Raw genomic sequence first — 19,100 nt, 5'->3', positions numbered from 1 at the left:
AAATACTAAATATTTTACATTGATCACTAAAATAATCCGAAAAAAAATAACATAGCAAGCAGAGATTAAAAATTATTAATAAAAATAAATTAATAAATTTTGCTTAAAAATGTATAAGAATTTAAAAAAATATTTTGAAAATTTCATAGAATGTTTGAATAAACAGATAAGCAAACAGACATATAAATAAACAAATATAAATCAATAATTTTGTTTATATTTTACTCATTTTCATTTAATAAATTTTACATAATTAATAATTTTAAATCAAGTCCATTTGATAAAAATTATCAAATTGTTTTTAATTATATAAAGAGCACTCATTGCTAAATAGATTAAGGATTTTTATAAATTTTCAAAATCTTTTTTTACTAAGCAAAAATTTTAGAATTATTTTACATTTGTTAGCTTTGGGCTATTCCTTCAACTGGTTGTTTGTTTACTAGTGGTGAATCGTTATTATCTTATATAGATTTTGCAAAATCATCAGTTACACTAACTTTTAATTAACTTTTTTGAATTCTTTCTATGAGATTTAATTCATAATTGGTCTCATTTGTCTGAGTTTCTTATTTTTATAGAATTTCTTTATCTTCGTCTGCAAGAGTATCAGATTTTTATTTTTATTACATATTTTCTTTTTAGTTGGTTAAATTATTTTTTTGTTCTTTCTAAACAGTTTCTTAATTATTTGGATGATTAGATTTGCCTTAATTGTTTTAATTTTAATTATTTTCTTCATTAACACCGACATTTTCATGAGATTTTTTGTTTTTGAGATTCTTTTAATGATTTTCTGTTTCTGAGTCTTCAGTATCCTATAAAATTAAAAGTAAAATAAATAAAAGGTTTAAAATATAAAAATTTTTATTACAATGAAAGGTTGTTCTTAGTCTTCGTTTTTAACAAACTGCTTTTATTAGTTTTAATGGTTTTAATCTTGTTTGCTGTGATTTTAATCAAAACATTCTTCACATATAAAAAATTTATTTTCTCCTTAACCTTCACACTCCATGCAGGTAGTATAAACTTCATTTTCTTTATTATTCTAGGCACAGAATACACATTGACCAGCTTCAAGGTTATAAAATAGAATATGATCTCCATGCATCTTAACTTATTTCTTTGGGTGCTTCTCAAAAGTTTTTAGATTCTACTTTCTGCTTTCATTCAATTTCTTTTTATAATTCTCATCATAATCAGAATCAAAATCAATCTCCTCACTCTCCTATCTATTGATATCTCCATCAAAAAGCGATGGTTAATAATTTTTCCCCTCTTTAAAGTTAATGAGCTGAGAATATTTCTTTCCTTTTAAAGGAGTTGTATTCTCATTAAACTCATAGCTTTCACTTTCTAACTCGCTCTGCTGGTAATTCTTTCTATTGTCATTAGGATATTTATTCACTCTATTTTTAGGTGGAATTTTATAATCGTTGAGGCTATCTTCTTCATCCTCTTCTTCGTCATCGTATTAATAATCTATATCTTCATCTTCATCACTTGATTATCTTCCAGAAAATTTTCTATTTACTTTATTACTCTTTTTATATTGTCCTCTTGAAGCCTTTAAAGCTTAGCTTTAATCTCTAAAAATAGACTTTCCTAACTTATTTCTCTCTTCAGTCCATTCTTCCCATACCATAAAAACGTTACTATCAGAAACTGTGAATCCTAATTTTCCGATTTCTTCTACTACTTTATGATTAGGAACACCGATATATTTCAAAGCAACTATCATACCTTTAATTTCAGGTTATAGTTCATAAGTAGCAATATTATAAACTTTTTCAGTTAAAGGCTATTTCTGAGAGTCTTAGTTTTTTGCTTATTCTTAACTATTAAAGTTTTTTTCTTCATTTAGACTTTCATTAGCTTGTGATAAATTGTTTTTATTTGTATGATTTCTCGGAGGTTCTTAAAAATCTTAAAAATTTTCTTGCTAATTTCTATTATACTAATGATTGAAATAATCTAGATCATTATGGATGTGGTTTTGTTATTATTAAGATAGGGTATAGTTATGATTTGAATTATCATAAGTTGATGACATATTATTCATAGATTAATCATTGGTACTGTTGATTTGTTTTTATTGTAAATTTTGTTTCGAGTTTTAAGGCTATCCTCTTTACTCGCCTTCTCCTTAAATCAATGTTTGTTTTTAATAATTGAAAGCTCCATTTTTTAATCTGTTGTATGCCCCATTGTGGGTTTCTGGATTATCACAGTGCTCTTGTTTAGTGAATATAGATTTATCTGAATCTAAAGCTTAATCAGAAATATATTCCATTTTTATTTATATTTTTTTATTGAATTTTTTTGTTGTGTCCTTAAATATTGATTTGAATTTTTTATATCAACTTATTAATTGGCAAATTTTTTATTTAATTTAAAATATTAGTAAATTATTAGAAAGTTTTTAAAAATATTTAATTTTTATTTTAGTAAAAATTTTAAATTAACCAACCTATATACAAAAATATATTCATATGTATAAAAAAAATGATAAAACTAAAAGCATTATTCTACAATAAAAAATTAAAAGAGATCTTTTTTTTTATAATAATTTAAATATAAAGTATGAAAATAATTTATTTTATAATCTTTATTTGAATCAAAAATAAATTAATAATAGTCGAAAGAGTAGCATTTTTTAATTAAGGCTTAAAATTGAACTTGTTTTCAGAGATAAAATTAATTTCAAATTGTTTAATTTATTTTCATAAAATTTTTAATCAATTGCCTTAAATAAATAAGTTTTAAGAAACTTTTTTAAATATTAAGAATTTAGTTTTTTAATTTAAAAAATACATTCAAATTAAAAAATGTTACGATTGATAAAATTAATTAAAAGCAAAAGAGGAATTACAATCGAAACTGGTCATGTGAGGAAATCAATAGTAAAGATTTATTTTAAAAGTTTAAAATTATAAAATTTATTATTTTATAGCTAGATTTAAGAAATATTCTATTTTTAAATTAACTATTTGAGATGTTACTTGAATTAAGACAAAAGAAATTTTTTTAATTTTAAAATAAACTTAATAATTTATCTGTAAAAAGTTAAAAATAAATACCTGTATCTATTTTATTTATATTGAGAGAATAAAATAAATTAATTACTCAATCAAATTAAAATTATAATACTTAAAATACATTAGAATTTTTTTATCCAATATAAAATTTAAAGAAATAATATGACATTACTTTTATTTTTAAATTAGCTTAACCAATTTTATGTCAAATTTAGCTGATAAATTCATAAAAAAAATATATAGATGTGCCATTATATGGTCTAATATTTTATTATAAAATAGGTCCATTTTAAATTTGACATTATATTTTATTAAGTAAACACTCATTTAAGTTTTGTAAGAAAAAGTTAGTAAATGATTAAAACTAATAAAGGGTGGTTGCTACTTAGTACCAATACTAACACATCAAAGCATTTTAATATTCAATGCAATTTATATTATAAAATAAATTATCTGTAGTAAGTGTAGAAATCATCGATTACAATTGGTACTAAATGGCAACTCATTCACCCATTTAAATAAAGACTTTAAATATTTAATCAATTTTTTAAATATCTAAAAAAATCCAAAAATTAACTAAAAACTATTAATTTTTAATTATGTAATAAATTAGTCATATGTTGCAAAAAAAATAAAATGTATAATCAATCTACTATAATATAAATCTTCTTACTAATTATTTCTCGTTCTTCTGATATATATGTATTTAAAATATAAAATAATTAAATATATAAGCAAATATACATAATAATGACTTTAGAAATATTATAAGCTATTTATAATCAATTAAACATTTATCAATTAATTATATAGAACAAATTTTAAATTCAAATTAAGGTTCATCAGAATCTAAAAATAGAAAGAAATAAATAAAATTAGTATTGAAATGTTTGGTTGATTATTTTAAATTACTTGATTACTTTTTTTGCTTTTCTAAAATTCATTTCATTTTATAATATAAATTTTAAATTTTGGCATAATTTATTTGCATGTAGAAATTTATTTTATAATATTGTAATATAGTTTTTATTATTTTGAGGTTAATTTAAGGTTTTTTAAAAGTAAAAAAATGGGTTATCTATCTATCCATCGTTAAGCTAATTATAATTTTTTAAATAATACATAAAAGTTATAGATATGAATCAAATTTAATTTTTAATGATATTTTACCATAAATAGATTTATATAATAAAAAATCTAGATATTATATTTCTATATGTTATAAATTATAAATTTTACTACTTTTCAATTATGTTGATTACTTTGATATTTATTTATTTTCATTACTTTTTTTTCAAATTACAAAGCATTTAATACTTGATAACATCTTTTGAAATAAATTGATTTCAATTTGAAGCTATGTTGCTAAAAATATCTGGCTCATTTTTTTCTTTCCATTTTTTAGTACTTTTATGGTTTTTCCTTAAAAAGTAGATTATTACACAGTCAAAATATTAATTAGAAAAATTCAAAAATGCATATATAAATTTGAAAATAAATGAATATATTTTAAATTCTGCTTTTAAGATGATCACCTTTTTTAAAATAAAAATATTAGAGTTGACTAAGGAAAAAGCAAAAAATCTGATAAATAGTGCTAAATGCCTCATATCGTAGATTTTAAATTTAAAATAATAATCCTATTAGTAATATTAATCATAATCGAATAAAATACCTACTAAAAAAGAAAAAGAATCTAAAATCTTTCTGAAATAAGAAACTAGTAAGGCCAGTAAAAATTAAGAAAAATCAGTGATATTTAAAAAATTACATTAAAAAAAATAATAAAATTCTATGTAGAACATTTATTCGAGGAAAGGAAGAGAGATTACATAAAATTTATAGTATTTTCAGTAAGATTCTTATAAATGTTCAATAACTTGAATCAGATATGTTAATAAGTTAAAAACCTTCATAACGTTTAAAATGCTTTATTTAGTATCTAGTCTAATTATTTTCTTAGTAATAGATAAATTTTTATTATTAAACTTTAAAAAGCATTTAAGAAAATTAATGATTTTTTCGTTTATCTTATTTAATTTGAAAAAAACAAACTTTATTATTTTTATAAGGGTAGATAATTCAAAAAGTAGATAAAAATATCGCAAGTAAAAATTTGGAAGAAAAAAAGTATTAATAATAATAATCAATCAATCAATCAATACTATTTTTGTTTTAAAGATTCAATTATATTCGTTTTTACTTGAAAAAATTTTGGAAAAAATAAAATCATCTAAAACTAAATGAGTTCAAATATTTCTTTGTTTTTTTAATTGAAATTTTTAAAAAATGTCTAAGTTACAGTTTTAAATTAATAAATGTACTTTTTGATAAAAATGAATATAAATTCACCAACGATTAGATAATACTTTTAAAAATTAATGATCAACTAACTAATTTTCTCATTATCAATAGGTTGAATAATAAGAGAAGATAATAAAATTCTAAATTAGATTAACAAGGGATGGATAGATAGCAAGCAACTAAATACATACTTTATCTAATATTAATAAATGTAATCTTTTCTAAAATTTAAGTCTAATTAAGATGAAAATAATATTTAAGCCAAGCTAAGGCAGACTTGTGTTACAAAAAAATATTAAATATGAGCTGTTTGCTCACTCAAGTATAAAAAATTGATAATAATTAAAGGAGATTATTGGGTAATTAGAGAAAAAACGTCAGAATCAATCGAATCTTTAATGAGTAGACAGTAGGCAGCTTAGTGAACCGAAAATTATTTATTTATTCATTCTTAATAGCTTTCTTTCAAAATCTTATAACGAAAGAGTCTATTAGAATAAATAAGAAAGCAATAAATATTCTTTCATCTCTAGCTAGCTATCTATCTATCAGTCAATCTATTCAAGATATTAAAGTAGGAAATATCCATACATACAAACATAAAGTCCGAAAGTAAAGAAAAAGAGAGGATTCAAACATAAAAAATAGCTTTTTGTTTTGCTTTTAATTGTCTATTATAAAAAATCCAGAATTCTTATAAACTCCTTTTCATAACTTTTCTATGGTGTTGTGAAATTCTTTCTTGCTCATAAAAATTATCTAGAAACATCTCTATTATGGAAGGCTTTTATTCATGATTTTCTCTAGATTAATTCAAAAATGCGAGCAGTAAAATAAGCTTTTTTTATGAATTAAATTGTAGTATCCATTTCATTATGTTAGAATAAATTGTCTATTTATATAATAGACAAATTACAAGAATTCCCTCCAATATTATGATTTTTCTGATTGTTTATTTCCCCTTCTTAAAGGAGCTATCATTTTGTAATTATTAGGTATAAGGAGATCAATTAAAAGTAAAAGTGCTATTTGTTTTTTTCTTTTAATTAATTAATTAATAATTTATTTTCTCAACTTCAAAATCTCTTTGTCTTACTTCTTCTTGTTAATTAATTTTTATCTATCATGCGAACTGCATATATTTTATTAACTCTTGGCATCTCCTTCAAAAATGAAATTTACAATTTTTTTTTGCGACACTTTCTCTTTTATTAAAAAGGATAATTTAATATAAATTTATTTTTTTTTCTGCTGCTAATATTGCTATCAATCCAGTTAGGAAACAAACTAAAAACCTAAATAACTATCTACTCTGTATTCGAAATTAGATGCATTTTATTATGATAGATAGAATCTACTTATATTAGTTTTTAAGGGTTTGATTGTTTTTTTCTTGCTTCTTTCTTTGGTTTTGGATTGAAATTAATTTTTTTTCCCTTTCTTATTATCAATTACGTGTTTTTTAATCTACTAATCTTCATTTTTGGAATATTTATCCAAGTTACTAAAATTTTAGTTATAATTGATATACCTTCTAATGTTCTTTTCATAACTTTCTTTAATTATAATCAAATTTCTACTCTTTTTTTCTACTCAAAATTTTACATTCGAGATTACTTACTCATTTCTGATACTTGTAAGAGAGAAATATCTCTCTTTTTAAAAGAATTAATTTGAATCTACAATCCAAAAAAAGTATTTGGTTTTGATCCTAAGCTTCAAAAATAATGTAAAAGATAAATAGCGAGCAGAAATATCATGATAAAAATTGAGAATTATTATAAAATCAGATAAGTGTTAATTTTTTTCTTATCAGCTATTAATATCTAGGCTGATTTACTATCGAACAAAATTATCGAAGTATTAAACTTATCTTATCAAAAAGCGTCTTATTTATTATCAAATAATCTATCCATTCATATTTTTGAGAAAGAGGTATATATTTTAGAAAGAAATAGTTTTATCCTAACATTTTGAATGCACATATTCTAAATAGTAAGTGATAATGCAAAAAACTAATTAATTACAAAGGGTCTTCATAAAATAAAATAAATAGTCTCTTTTTTTGTTTAAATAAAAAACAAATGATGATGCTTGAATAAAATAGTTGCTTGGAAACCACAGATTTAAAATAGAGCCATAAGTCTACAAATGAGTATTTAAATCATAAAAATAATTTGTAGAATTTCTTTAATTTATTTTAAGCGTAAGACAGACTAGAGAGAGATTATTTGAAATTTAAAAGTGGCAGAAATTAAATATAAAGTAAAAGTGTAAAAAACACTAGATACCAAATAAAATAAAAGGAGAGAGGTAGGGTGCTAAAAATTGGAAAAAAAGAGTATCGGGGTAGGCACTAAATAAAATACAATCTACTAAAATATTATAAAAAGGAAATTAAATTTTAAAAGGAAGGATACAAGCATTAAATTTAATTATCAAAAAAAAGATTAGAAAGCTAATTTAAGTATTATTTTGAAATATAAACTTTAAATAGACATAGATCAGAAATAAAAAGAAACTACCCTATAATCCTTTACATAAACTAATATTGAAAAAGTGAAAAAGGTATTAAATTTACCAAAAGAATATTTCGCTTTTAAAATATGTAATAGACTATTAGTGCTAATTAAAATCTAAAAGTAAATGGTTATTTAACATATAAAATGCATCTTGTCTCGCTTCTTTGAATGTCCAGTAAAGGACCTTAAATTAATTATTAAAATATTCTCTTTAGCTGATATTTTCCCCCCTTCTATTTAAATTGATATCTAATTAGCTTTAATATATAAAATATATATGTATTTATTTATTTCTTATCCTTTCTCATTAAATCTTAAATTCCTCTTTACAAAAATTATCTATCTAAGTATTAATCTATAAATTGATTTGAAATATTCATTTATTTAATTTATTTATTTGATTTATAATCTAGATTGATTGATTCTTTAAGACTTTTTTTATGAAATTAAAGAAGAAATTTTGAATATCTGGATAATGTTAGGAATTACTTATCTTTTTACTTTTCAGTGAGATAAAGGGGTAATGATAGACAAATAGATAAATAAACAAATAAATAATCAATTAATAATACAGAAATAATCAAAAATACAAAAGAAAATGAATTAAAAAAATAAAAATATTTAATTTTACAAAATGAATTTTTTTAATAAAGCAAATAAACTTATTTAAAATAAAATACTTTTTATTTTATTTTAGATTGCTAAATATATCTTTAACTTTTTATCTGCCTTTTGTTATGCTTATATACCTTTTTTTGATTAAAATAGATTGACAATATTTTTTTTACATAATTGCGTTAATATTATTAAAAAATTGCTGATGTATTAAAAACAAATAACTAAACATTCGCCTAATTAAATCTTTTTTCTCTTTTTTAATGATAATTTCTATAAAAATTTATAATGTCAATCGCAAATTAATTAATCTTTATAATTATTAAATTGTGATAAAAAATCAAAATCAATCTTTTTCATAAAAAAAGAAGAAAACTAAATTAAAAAAAAAAAACAACAACAAAAAAGGATAAACATCCAGACAGACAGACATTATAAAAAAAATAAATTCTTTCTAATAAAAATAACTTCTTTAAACGAAAATGAGTTTCCCTAAGAGTTTTGGTTTCTATGAAGACTTAAAAAACTTCACACTTTGTATTACCTAAAAATCTAACAACTAAGTTGGGTTTATCAGCAACGCTCTCTAGATTCACCCTACTATTAAGTCCTGTGGAGATAATATTGTCAATATAAGCTTTTCTCATCAATACGGTGGTGAAATTACTAGCTTCACTCTCTAGTATTAAAAGAAAAATCCCGCTGTTGAATTGGAAGTAAAGAGTATTAACGGTGTTAACAATATTAACTCCAACGTAGTTTTCCATTAAGAAGTTAAAACTATTAATTCTACTTAGATTTACACTAACTCCTTAAATTACTACTCTGTAAATCACTTCTTCAATATTAATCAGGAAAAAGATTCTTTCTCAATTAATTTTTAAATTGAATCTCCTAACCAAAGAACTGATTACTCTTACACATTCTACTTAGGATAATTTAATGCTCTCCCTCTTAAATAATAATAGTAATAACAAATCGATCTCATCGTTAAGCATGAATAAGAAGATGAAAATTTAAAAAGATTGTCTTAATCTCCTTTAAATGATCACAATCATAATTAAAATGATGAAGCTCTTTCAACCAAATCCCACTCTCCTATTTAAGAAGAAACGTTATATGGTCATTACTGTATTCCTTAAGTTATTCCTACCACAACAGTAACAACATAAACGCGAACTACTATCTAAGATTAAATGAAAATCGAAGATAATGTTGAGACCTCTTTTGCTAGACAAAGAAAAGGATCTAAAGTGTCTTCTTCTAGCAATTTCAATAATAACAGCGAAGAATCCTAGAGCACTGAATTCTAAAATAATAAAAAGAGCAAATTTGACAAGAAAAACGTTGTAAAAAATTTTGTCAAGGCTTTCGACAGTTTCTTCTTAGACTCTCACAATGATCAATTAGTAATGAATATTGCATAAATCTAAAGCAGAGATCAATTAAAGAAATATAAATTTGCCTACGAAAAGCTTGAAAAAAGCATGAAATACAACAATAAAATGATCATTGCCATCATTTATTCTGAATATAAGGATATCTTCTAGCACTTTCTCTAAACTGAAGCAGATAAATGGATCCAAAACAGCTCTGTTTTTGACAAGGAAGCTCACAGAGCCATTTTAAAAGATTACATAAGAGCTGCTGAAAATCCTAGAGATATTCCTAAAATTGTTAATCTTAGAATCAGAAATAGAGATGCCAACTGCAAGCTTAATTTGTGATACAAAAGAAAAATAGATTAATGAATGAATGAATGCTTCTAAAAATAATAACTAAAATATAAAAAATTCCCTCAATCTCTTACCATTTTCCCTCTTACCCAAATTAAAAAGTCATAAACCAGAATACTACAGTTTCAATAGGATATATAATCAATCAATCAATCTAACTAAAAATCAACCAATTAATATTAAATAACAATTATGAAATCTCTATAATACATACTAACATATTTGTCTATATTTTATTAAACATGTAAATAATCCATTACAAAATTTTAAGTATAAAATATTTCTTTTAAATTTAATCTTTTCAAAATATTCTTTTTGTTTCTCTTAATCATTTTTTATTAAATTTTTCGTATTCAATTTCTAAATTTTACTCTGTGTTCATAAAGCTATTGATCATTTGCTTATCTATTTTTATCTATCATAAGTTGAAATATTTTCTAGTTTATAGACTTTTGATGGAAAAAGTCAAAAAAATAAATGAGGAAAAAGTATCAGCCAGCTTTGTGTTAAGAGCTGAAGTAATAGATAAAAAAATCAAATTTTTTTTAAAATTTAACATGGGAAAACTATGAAAAAGCTAAACAATTTTTAATAATTAAAGCAAATATTATGTATGAATTGTGTTTGTTTATCTATTCACTTTAAGCAAATGAAGATAAGGAGATTAAATAACTTCATAAGAGAAAATAAATAAAAAAATAAGATTTAATTATAATAATTATCTATCTACTCAATGGAGACTTCAAATAATTTACAAATCAATAATAAAAAAGCAGTAGGTATTTTAGTATAACAAACTATTTTTTATTTCCCAATTATACTAATTACAAACAAGCTGGCTTGTATTATTGTATATCAAAAAATGCAAAAAAGATAGATAATTTAATTAATTGTAATCTCTCGCTAATCAATATAAGATATTTCTTTTCACTTCTTTAATATTTATGTATCTATCTATGTATGTATGTACGTTTGAATAAAAGCTAATTAAACAAACTCTCAATCAGATATTTAATAGATATTATCTAAATAGTAATTTCCCTTTCTTTAATTTAGAAATCTTTCTATAAAACACAACACCGTTGGGGTTTGTTTTATCTAACAACTGTAAACATATATTGTCTGAGTTAGGAGATATTTGATATACGTTACAACAAAAAGTATTAAAAATTAAGATCCTAGTTTTTTTTCTTTAATACTGTATGTATTCAAATGAAAAATATTGTAATATTGACTCTTTCATTTATAAATAGATTTATTCGAATTTCATGAAAATTCATCATTCGTTATAGTGGATGGCTAGGAGAATTTTAATTGGATTATTGTTATTTTCAATTTTTAACTATATTTTTTAACTTAAAACATTTATTCATAAATTTTCAGAAGGCAATTTAAGCCTGAATTTGAATTCAAAGTGGAAATTTTATAATATAAAAAATTTTTTAGTAAAGTTAATACAAATTATATAAAGCAGTGAAGTTCGGTGCAGGTAGGAATATTAAAACTATTAACCTATTAAACATTCTCAAATGATTTAAAAGATCTTTGAAGTAATAAATTTATCTAATTTTCATTATCTATAGTATGTTAAATTCGAGTTTTATTGAAGTACTTCTATTTTCTAAATTCGAATACTCCTTCTTTCATCTTAGAAATAGAAAACTTTGAACTTTTCGTTTCTAAAAAATAATAACAAAAAAAGTGGTTTTTATCTACTGTAAAGCATATATTTATCTATGAAGATATAAAGTTAATTTTTTTACAAAAAAATTTACAGATGACTGCAAAAAGATAGCAGATTATTTTAATGAATATCTTCATACTAATTATATAAACTTGAGAAAGAACAAATTTACTAAAAATCTATCTGAATTTCTTACTTTTAATAATTTCCACTAATTTTATTCGATCTACATACTTATCTCTAATAGTACTATTCAGTCTTTCATTCTTTTGTTTTGCTTAGTGTTTACTCTAACATTTGTAGGTTTGTTAATATTATCTATTCTAACCAATTAATTTTTGCAACTTAAAGAATTTTTTTCTTCGTTATATGCTTGACAAAATTAAAAAAATAGAGGTCAATCAGCTTTGACCAAATATTATTATTTTTTAATAGTTCATCATTTTTAGTTTACAACCCTTCATTGCTATTCTTTGATTTTTGGATCTAAAAATAAAGTAAGGAAGGGAGGATCGAAATAGTATATTTGCTTCTGTTAGGGTATATTAATCAGAATTATCTATATATATAATTTTGTAACTGCATATAAAACATAAAGCCTCTATTGAGAGTATTATAAATAAGTTAGAATGGTTTGAGTGATTACTAAGTCAACAACAAACTCATATTTTCTTATACATAAAGTAAAAGATATAAAGTACTCTCACCACTCAAAAAATTTAAGAAAACACTTATCTTTGATTAATATTTTAGAATATTTTACTAAGAAATTGTTTTTTCCACAGATAATTTATTGAAAAGAGAATTAAATTGTATTATTTTTAAATAATTCACCATGCTTTTATTACAATTGTTTAAAAGCTCTTATGGTATTTATTTTGACAACTGTATCATTTTTTAACAGACATTATGTATTAATGTTTATAACTTTTTCATATGTCGTCATAATTTTCTTTTATGACAGTATCATTCCTTCTATATTTCTAAATATAACTTAATTTTATATTATATTTATCAGTTTCATAAAATATTTGCTTTTAATTTTTCTTTTTTGATAAAAAAAAGTTTCACTTTTTATGTAAGATTTATTTTTACTTTGATTGTCAAACAAAAAGCAAGAAGTGTTACTATTACTGTTGCTGTTTAACATTTGTAAAAAAATGAAAAAAAATATCCAAAAATATTTATTTACCCATTTATAAAATAAAGCCTAAACGATTAAAATAACAGAACGCAAGTAAATTAAGTATATCTTCACTGATTAATATGACATTAAACAGCGAATTATTTTAAATTTTTTAAATTATTATCTTGGTTCTATTAGAGTGATGTTAATTAATGGTGGATGATACTAAAGATTATATTAAAATAGCTAATATAAAAATTCTTCAATTTCCATAGATTAAAATTCGTATCTAATGATAGTATAAAGCTTCTTTTACACTAATTTTTGTAGAAATTTTGTATTGAAATTTATTTATAGTTGGTTTTCGTCTATTGCAAAGAATTACTATTAGTTAATATAAAGTAGTAAAATATGTAATGCAGAAATCAATCAATAAATTATTACATATAAGTGAAAAATAGAACTAAACTGCTACTACAATTAACAATATTATTGATGATACTTTACCTGCGGAAAATTATTTATATACAAAAATAAATAGATAGTTTTTAAGAAAATCTGTAGATCAAATATTTTTATTTTAATCAAGCACCAATTAGTTTGAATAAAACAATTTCATCTATACCTTAATAGTACAAAACACGCAATAATCTTTTTATACTTTATCCACATTAAATACAAATGATTTATAAACATATTTATTTTCCATCGATTCTTATTAATAATTTTTTTATTTGCGGAGTGTATTTTTAGAAGGTGAATGCAACTTTAAAACAATAATTTTCATCTTAATTTTCATAATCTTATTATAATTAGTCATTTATTTCCTACCCCTTTGCACATATAATAAAAATAATAGTTGCTTTAGATTATTATTTTACTTGAAAAGCATTCTAATTATCAAATAAAATAGAAGGTTTTTCTCTTTTTAGAATAAAATAGTAAATTTGATTATCATCCTGAATTCGAATTTTGTAGTCTATAATTCCTTGCAGTCTTTATCTATTCAATAAAATATCATCCATTTACCTTCAATATCTTTTATCAAAACATTAAACGTGTAGATTACACTATTCAAATTTACTATTCTATTTTAATTTTCAAATTTTGAATTTAAACATTTTACTCCTCAGAATTACTTCATAGACTTTGACAAAAGCTTATTAGGGTGGAAATTCAGGTAAATAATAGCTTTATCTAGCAATAAAGAAAGAAAAGTTTTCTAAATAATAATTTATTTATTATTCAATTATTACAATGCATCCTCTCCTATTACTCCTTCATTTAAGCAATTTAGTTTTTTTGGTGATAAATTATTTTTTCATGATTTTTTTTGTATGTGAGGCATTCTTTAAAAATAACTATAAAATTTGAAGGAAAATTTCAGTTTTTTTAGAAATCAAAAAAAAGCAGAGGTAAATTTTGAGTCTTACAATTAATATTTTTACTTATTATGATAAGTGTAAATGTGAAAAGAAAAATAAAGAGGGAAAATCTCAAATTATCTCCTTTTTAATTAAAATGGAAATTTTCATTGATTATTATTATTATCCCCAAGCAATTTTATTTTTTATTCTTCTTAAATTTAATTAGATAAGGTTATTTTTACTCTATCTTTATACGATTTCAGTAGATAAATTTTAGGAGAAACAAATAAGATTACTTTTTTTTTTATTTTCTCTATTAAATAAAATGATTAAAAAATAATTTATTTTTTCAAAATTTAAAAAAATTTAAAAAATTCATAGTTAAATTTTACTTATTTTAAAAATTTATTTTACTTTTTTAAAAAAATAAAATTAGATTATTAAATATTTAGTTTGCTACATATAAATAAATCAATTAGCTCAAGAAAAATTCACTCTATTTATAATGACTAATTACAAGTATGTTATTAATTAATTTTGAAAATATAATGATGTCTTTTCTTTAAAATTTATTAAATTAATTAAATTCATAAAATCATTCTAATAAAATGACAAGGAGTGTTTATAAAAAATTACCCTCAAAAAATTAGAAAGTAAATAAAAATAAAAAAGAGAACGTTGTTGTTATATAAGCTAAATAATTAACTTCGTCTTCAAGAATTAACACTCAAAAGAAGTAAAATAAGACCAAGTACATTACTAAGAAAAATAAAAAAGTCACACCTAGGCAGAAAATTAGCAAAATCTCTCAAAATTAGCCTACTAGCTAAGATTAACCGTCAAATATATAAAACAAATATAATTTTAAAGATATTTAAAGAAAAATGCTTTACAGAAAAATATAATAAAATGATAGTATTTTAAAAAGCAAACCTTATTTTAACTACTTCCATTGCAAAGATTATGAAAAAGATCCCAGAAAGTGTGACAACTGCTTTGATAGTTAAATAACAGAAGAAAATGAAATGCTTTATTGTGAAGAATGCAATTCCTTTTTACATAAGCTTTGTTATAGTGTGTCTTAAGACTAGTTTGATCTTATAAATAGTAAGCAATTATCAAATAATGTGCACAAATTTTTTTCATTAATCTTTGATTAAATTATTTAGAAGAAGAAAACATTTTTTTGATTTTTCAATTTTTAAATTATAAATAAATCCATTTTATTTCTCCAACTACCAAATAATTAATTCATAACCATAATTTAAATAGCTTATTAATTTATTTTTTTAATTTTAAGAATAAGAAACCGAAGATGAGTGCAATTTTACTTTTGTAAAGTGTGAAAGCTGTTTAGAAAGAGAAATAAACCCAGAAATAGATATATAATGCTTAATATGTTAAAGAGATATAGGTATGATGAAATGCTTTTACTTTGATTCTAGAAGAGTAAAATTTTCTTCTAAGAAAAATAAACAATATTCAGACTACGAATACTTTATAGATAAAACACCTGTGCTATTGTTAAATGAGGAACAAATAAAAAACAATAAATATATCAAAAGAGTTTTTGCACATCCCCTCTGTATAAATAGCTCTTCTTGTCTCTTTATCTACCATTTTAAATTCTTACTTATTTGGGATGAAGAGGATTATAAGAAAAAAAGTAACTAAGGTAAGAAGTATAAATGCTCTTAGTGCAATCAAGGAAATGGCCTTCTCATTTAAGTAATTTAATACAAATTAAAATTTTATTCAATAAAATTAACATTCTGATAGATAAAATTACGATGCCAGACACATACATAGTAACCTAATTTAAGAAATATTTTATAAAAATAAAGTGTGAACACCAAAACAAATAATTTCCCTCATGCAAACAGTTCTACCACCCATTATGTGCAGCAGAAAAAAAAATGATATACTATCAATAAGGAATGAGACTTATCCATTAAAACTAATCTGTGAGATATTCAGATAAAGAAGAAAATATTACTTATTACTACATTATATGCAATAATCATATTGCTCAGATCTTTTAATAAAAATAATCTTATGGCTTTTTTAATGATAAATAACAGATTTACAGCTAATTGTATATTCATTTTATATAGAAAATATGGTAAATTTATTTTATTTATATAGAAAAATGAATACAGAAGAAGAACAAAAGAATTACGATGATTGGATACAGTGTAAAATTTAATCCTTTATTTCTATTAAATTAATAACTAAAACTAATGAATTCTGAATATATTTTATCTTTTCTATATAATGTAAAAATAGAAATGATAGATGAATATGGCCCTTAAAACAAAAACAAAGATTAAATGTCTGTCTAACTAAACTAAAATAAGGAAATAAAAGATTCATAAATTAGCAAAGATGTTTTAAGTCATAAAATTCAAGATATTAGTGTTGGGATTTCAAATTTAGAATAGTTTTATTATCAAAAAAATGACCCTAAAAGATAAAAAGAAAGCAAAGAACCTAGCTCAAGCATAGACAGCTCTTAATAGGAAGTGAGTAAAAAAAATAACAGTGTTGTATAAAACTAAAACCAAAATTAACCAGCATCAATTCATTTTAGTAATTGGAATTAGTCTAATTTAAAATTTGAAAGTCAACATGAAAAAGGAAAATAAAAAAGCTAAGACCTCAAAAATGTATAGTCTGATGAGAATAAATGTGATAAATTTTAAGCAATAGATTAAAACAATTAAGATGATGAAACAGACAACATTTATAAGTTAAATATATTTGAGCAATAAAGGCTTATAGTAAAAAATGATATTGATCTCAAATAACAATTTTAAAGCAACATAAAATAAAATTCTTTAGAAAAATAAAAATAAATTGTAAACTACAAAGCAATAGAGTTAGAAAAAATATTTTTAGATAAATTTATGAACTAGAAAAAAGAATTCGAGAACAAAATAACCTAAAAAAAATCTTTGAGCAATGAAAAACTGGAAAATCTTTAACCAAAAATATTAAATTAAAAAGAACAGCAAAAACAAACTAAGTCACAAAAGAATATATAAAATGTACTTAAAAGAGAGCTTGGCTTAGATTTGCCTTCCCCATAGAAAAAGAAAGTGAAAAAACTATAACAAAAAAAAATTTTTAAAGCAAATTCTGATGATGAAGAATAAGAGGAAGAAAAAGATTTCTTACAAGGAAATAACAATTAAGAAACCGAAATAGAAACGAGAATATTAGATAAGCAAGCAAAGAGAGAAAAATTCAATAAAAAGAATATAAATGAAAAATGTAATGAGAGCAAATAATCAGATGAAAGTTTTCAAAATACAAGAGAAAGTAGCAGTGAAAATAGTGAATAAGAATAATAAAATTAGCTTAGGAGATCTAGTAGAGTGAAAAGAGCACCTGTCTCACTTGATAATAATATATTTACTATTTATGAACAGAAGAAATCCTCACTAAAAGAGAAAGATGTGACAAGTAATGAATCCAAATAATCCTCTTCTGATACTAAGCAAATAGAAGAAATAAATCTGTTTTCTTCATCTACAAAAAAATAAAAATAAACAAAAAATAAACCAAATAGCTAGAAATAGAATAAATTTAAGAAATCTAAAGAAAACATTTTCTCCAACGATGAAGAAGATAAAAATATCTATTAAAGTAATGATGAAGACAGTGGATTAAGCGATTACTTCTATTCAAAAAGTAAACCCAAAAAAAAAATTAAATGGGAAGATGATCAAAATTAAGTTAAGTGTGAAAAGAGTTTGAAATTTGATGACCTAGAAAGCTCTGCTGAAGAAGGAAACAAAAATAAAAAAAATATTTAGTAAAAATAAAAAAAAATAAACTATAGAAACCTTGATTAACGAGAAGATGAATCATTATAAGAAGAAAATAGTGTATATAACAATGATTCTTTTTAACTAATGCTAGATTCCTCACTAACAGAATAAGAGGAATTGTAAGACTTAGGATATATCATAGATAAGTTAAATTAATATGAAAATAAGGAAAATTTAGAGTCTAAACAAGTTGAGGAAGACGAAGATATTGAAGATGATATACCAATAGACTTACCTGATTTAACGTCTCATTTTTTTTATGATGAAAAAGAGGAGTAAAGTTAAAGCAAAACAATATTCTAGTTGGAATCTAATATAAATATTTTAGAATAAAAAATTTTCTTTTTAAAGGAAGACTCTAAACTCAAAAAATACTCAATTCTAAATCATTAAAATTTTGAGATGTATTAATAAAAGGAGTTAAAAAGATTAATGAGTAGAAAAGAGATGTTAGAATAACAAATTTAGTAAAAGAAAAAAATAAAGATAGAAAAATATAGACAACAACTGCATTATTTTGATTAAATATTAGATCTGAAGTGCTTACCAAATATCAAAAGTTAAAATTTTTAAAAATGCTTAAAAAACAACATTGATAAGTAAGTCCCTTCTTTTAGGTTGATAAAGTATAAGCTAAGCTAAAACCAAGACTTCTCAAAAGAAATACCTCTTAACTTTTAAATTTGTGATCTCAATTCGAAATTTGAAATTATAGGATTTTCTACACTTACCAAAGTGAATATAAAGCAAAAAGAGCATGCAAATTTAATTCATAACTTTTTTTCCTTTCAAAAATGATTTAAAAGTGAAAATCTTTTTATATTTTTATATACCATGTTAATAATAAATTAATTAATTGTAAATCAATAAATTTT

At 22.1% G+C, this 19,100-nt stretch overlaps 7 protein-coding genes across 7 annotated transcripts; 5 read left to right on the top strand and 2 right to left on the bottom strand. All coding sequences in view use genetic code 6, as the record gives it.

The window, feature by feature from the left end:
- Positions 1-320: 320 nt before the first annotated feature.
- TTHERM_00071030 (hypothetical protein) lies at positions 321-2,293 on the bottom strand (the record flags this gene model as incomplete). Its single annotated transcript, XM_001007841.3, has 2 exons — positions 321-818; positions 875-2,293. 2 exons carry the CDS (start codon positions 2,291-2,293, stop codon positions 321-323), a joined length of 1,917 nt encoding a protein of 638 aa, XP_001007841.3.
- A 199-nt stretch (positions 2,294-2,492) lies between these two features.
- Positions 2,493-3,923, top strand: TTHERM_000071029 (hypothetical protein; the record flags this gene model as incomplete). Its single annotated transcript, XM_012795568.1, has 2 exons — positions 2,493-2,903; positions 3,321-3,923. The coding sequence occupies 2 exons, from the start codon at positions 2,493-2,495 to the stop codon at positions 3,921-3,923; spliced, it is 1,014 nt and encodes a 337-aa protein (XP_012651022.1).
- A 1,720-nt stretch (positions 3,924-5,643) lies between these two features.
- Positions 5,644-6,075, top strand: TTHERM_000071028 (hypothetical protein; the record flags this gene model as incomplete). The annotated part of the gene is made up of 1 exon (XM_012795567.1): positions 5,644-6,075. The coding sequence occupies one exon, from the start codon at positions 5,644-5,646 to the stop codon at positions 6,073-6,075; it is 432 nt and encodes a 143-aa protein (XP_012651021.1).
- Positions 6,076-7,426: 1,351 nt separating this feature from the next.
- On the top strand, positions 7,427-7,897 carry TTHERM_000071027 (hypothetical protein; the record flags this gene model as incomplete). The annotated part of the gene is made up of 1 exon (XM_012795566.1): positions 7,427-7,897. One exon carries the CDS (start codon positions 7,427-7,429, stop codon positions 7,895-7,897), a length of 471 nt encoding a protein of 156 aa, XP_012651020.1.
- Positions 7,898-8,961: 1,064 nt separating this feature from the next.
- Positions 8,962-10,206, top strand: TTHERM_00071050 (hypothetical protein; the record flags this gene model as incomplete). The annotated part of the gene is made up of 1 exon (XM_001007843.3): positions 8,962-10,206. One exon carries the CDS (start codon positions 8,962-8,964, stop codon positions 10,204-10,206), a length of 1,245 nt encoding a protein of 414 aa, XP_001007843.1.
- A 3,403-nt stretch (positions 10,207-13,609) lies between these two features.
- Positions 13,610-14,050, bottom strand: TTHERM_000071049 (hypothetical protein; the record flags this gene model as incomplete). Its single annotated transcript, XM_012795569.1, has 1 exon — positions 13,610-14,050. The coding sequence occupies one exon, from the start codon at positions 14,048-14,050 to the stop codon at positions 13,610-13,612; it is 441 nt and encodes a 146-aa protein (XP_012651023.1).
- Positions 14,051-14,901: 851 nt separating this feature from the next.
- TTHERM_00071060 (PHD-zinc-finger-like domain protein) lies at positions 14,902-19,023 on the top strand (the record flags this gene model as incomplete). Its single annotated transcript, XM_001007844.3, has 5 exons — positions 14,902-15,499; positions 15,693-16,120; positions 16,237-16,487; positions 16,538-16,587; positions 16,679-19,023. Exons 1-5 carry the CDS (start codon positions 14,914-14,916, stop codon positions 19,021-19,023), a joined length of 3,660 nt encoding a protein of 1,219 aa, XP_001007844.2. The 5' UTR covers positions 14,902-14,913.
- Between the last annotated feature and the right edge of the window lie 77 nt (positions 19,024-19,100).

The sequence above is a fragment of the Tetrahymena thermophila genome (genome assembly GCF_000189635.1).
Source record: "Tetrahymena thermophila SB210 genomic scaffold scf_8254811, whole genome shotgun sequence".
Classification (NCBI taxonomy): domain Eukaryota; phylum Ciliophora; class Oligohymenophorea; order Hymenostomatida; family Tetrahymenidae; genus Tetrahymena; species Tetrahymena thermophila.
Note: the sequence above shows the minus strand (reverse complement) of the source record. Positions and strands in the feature narration are given on the sequence as shown.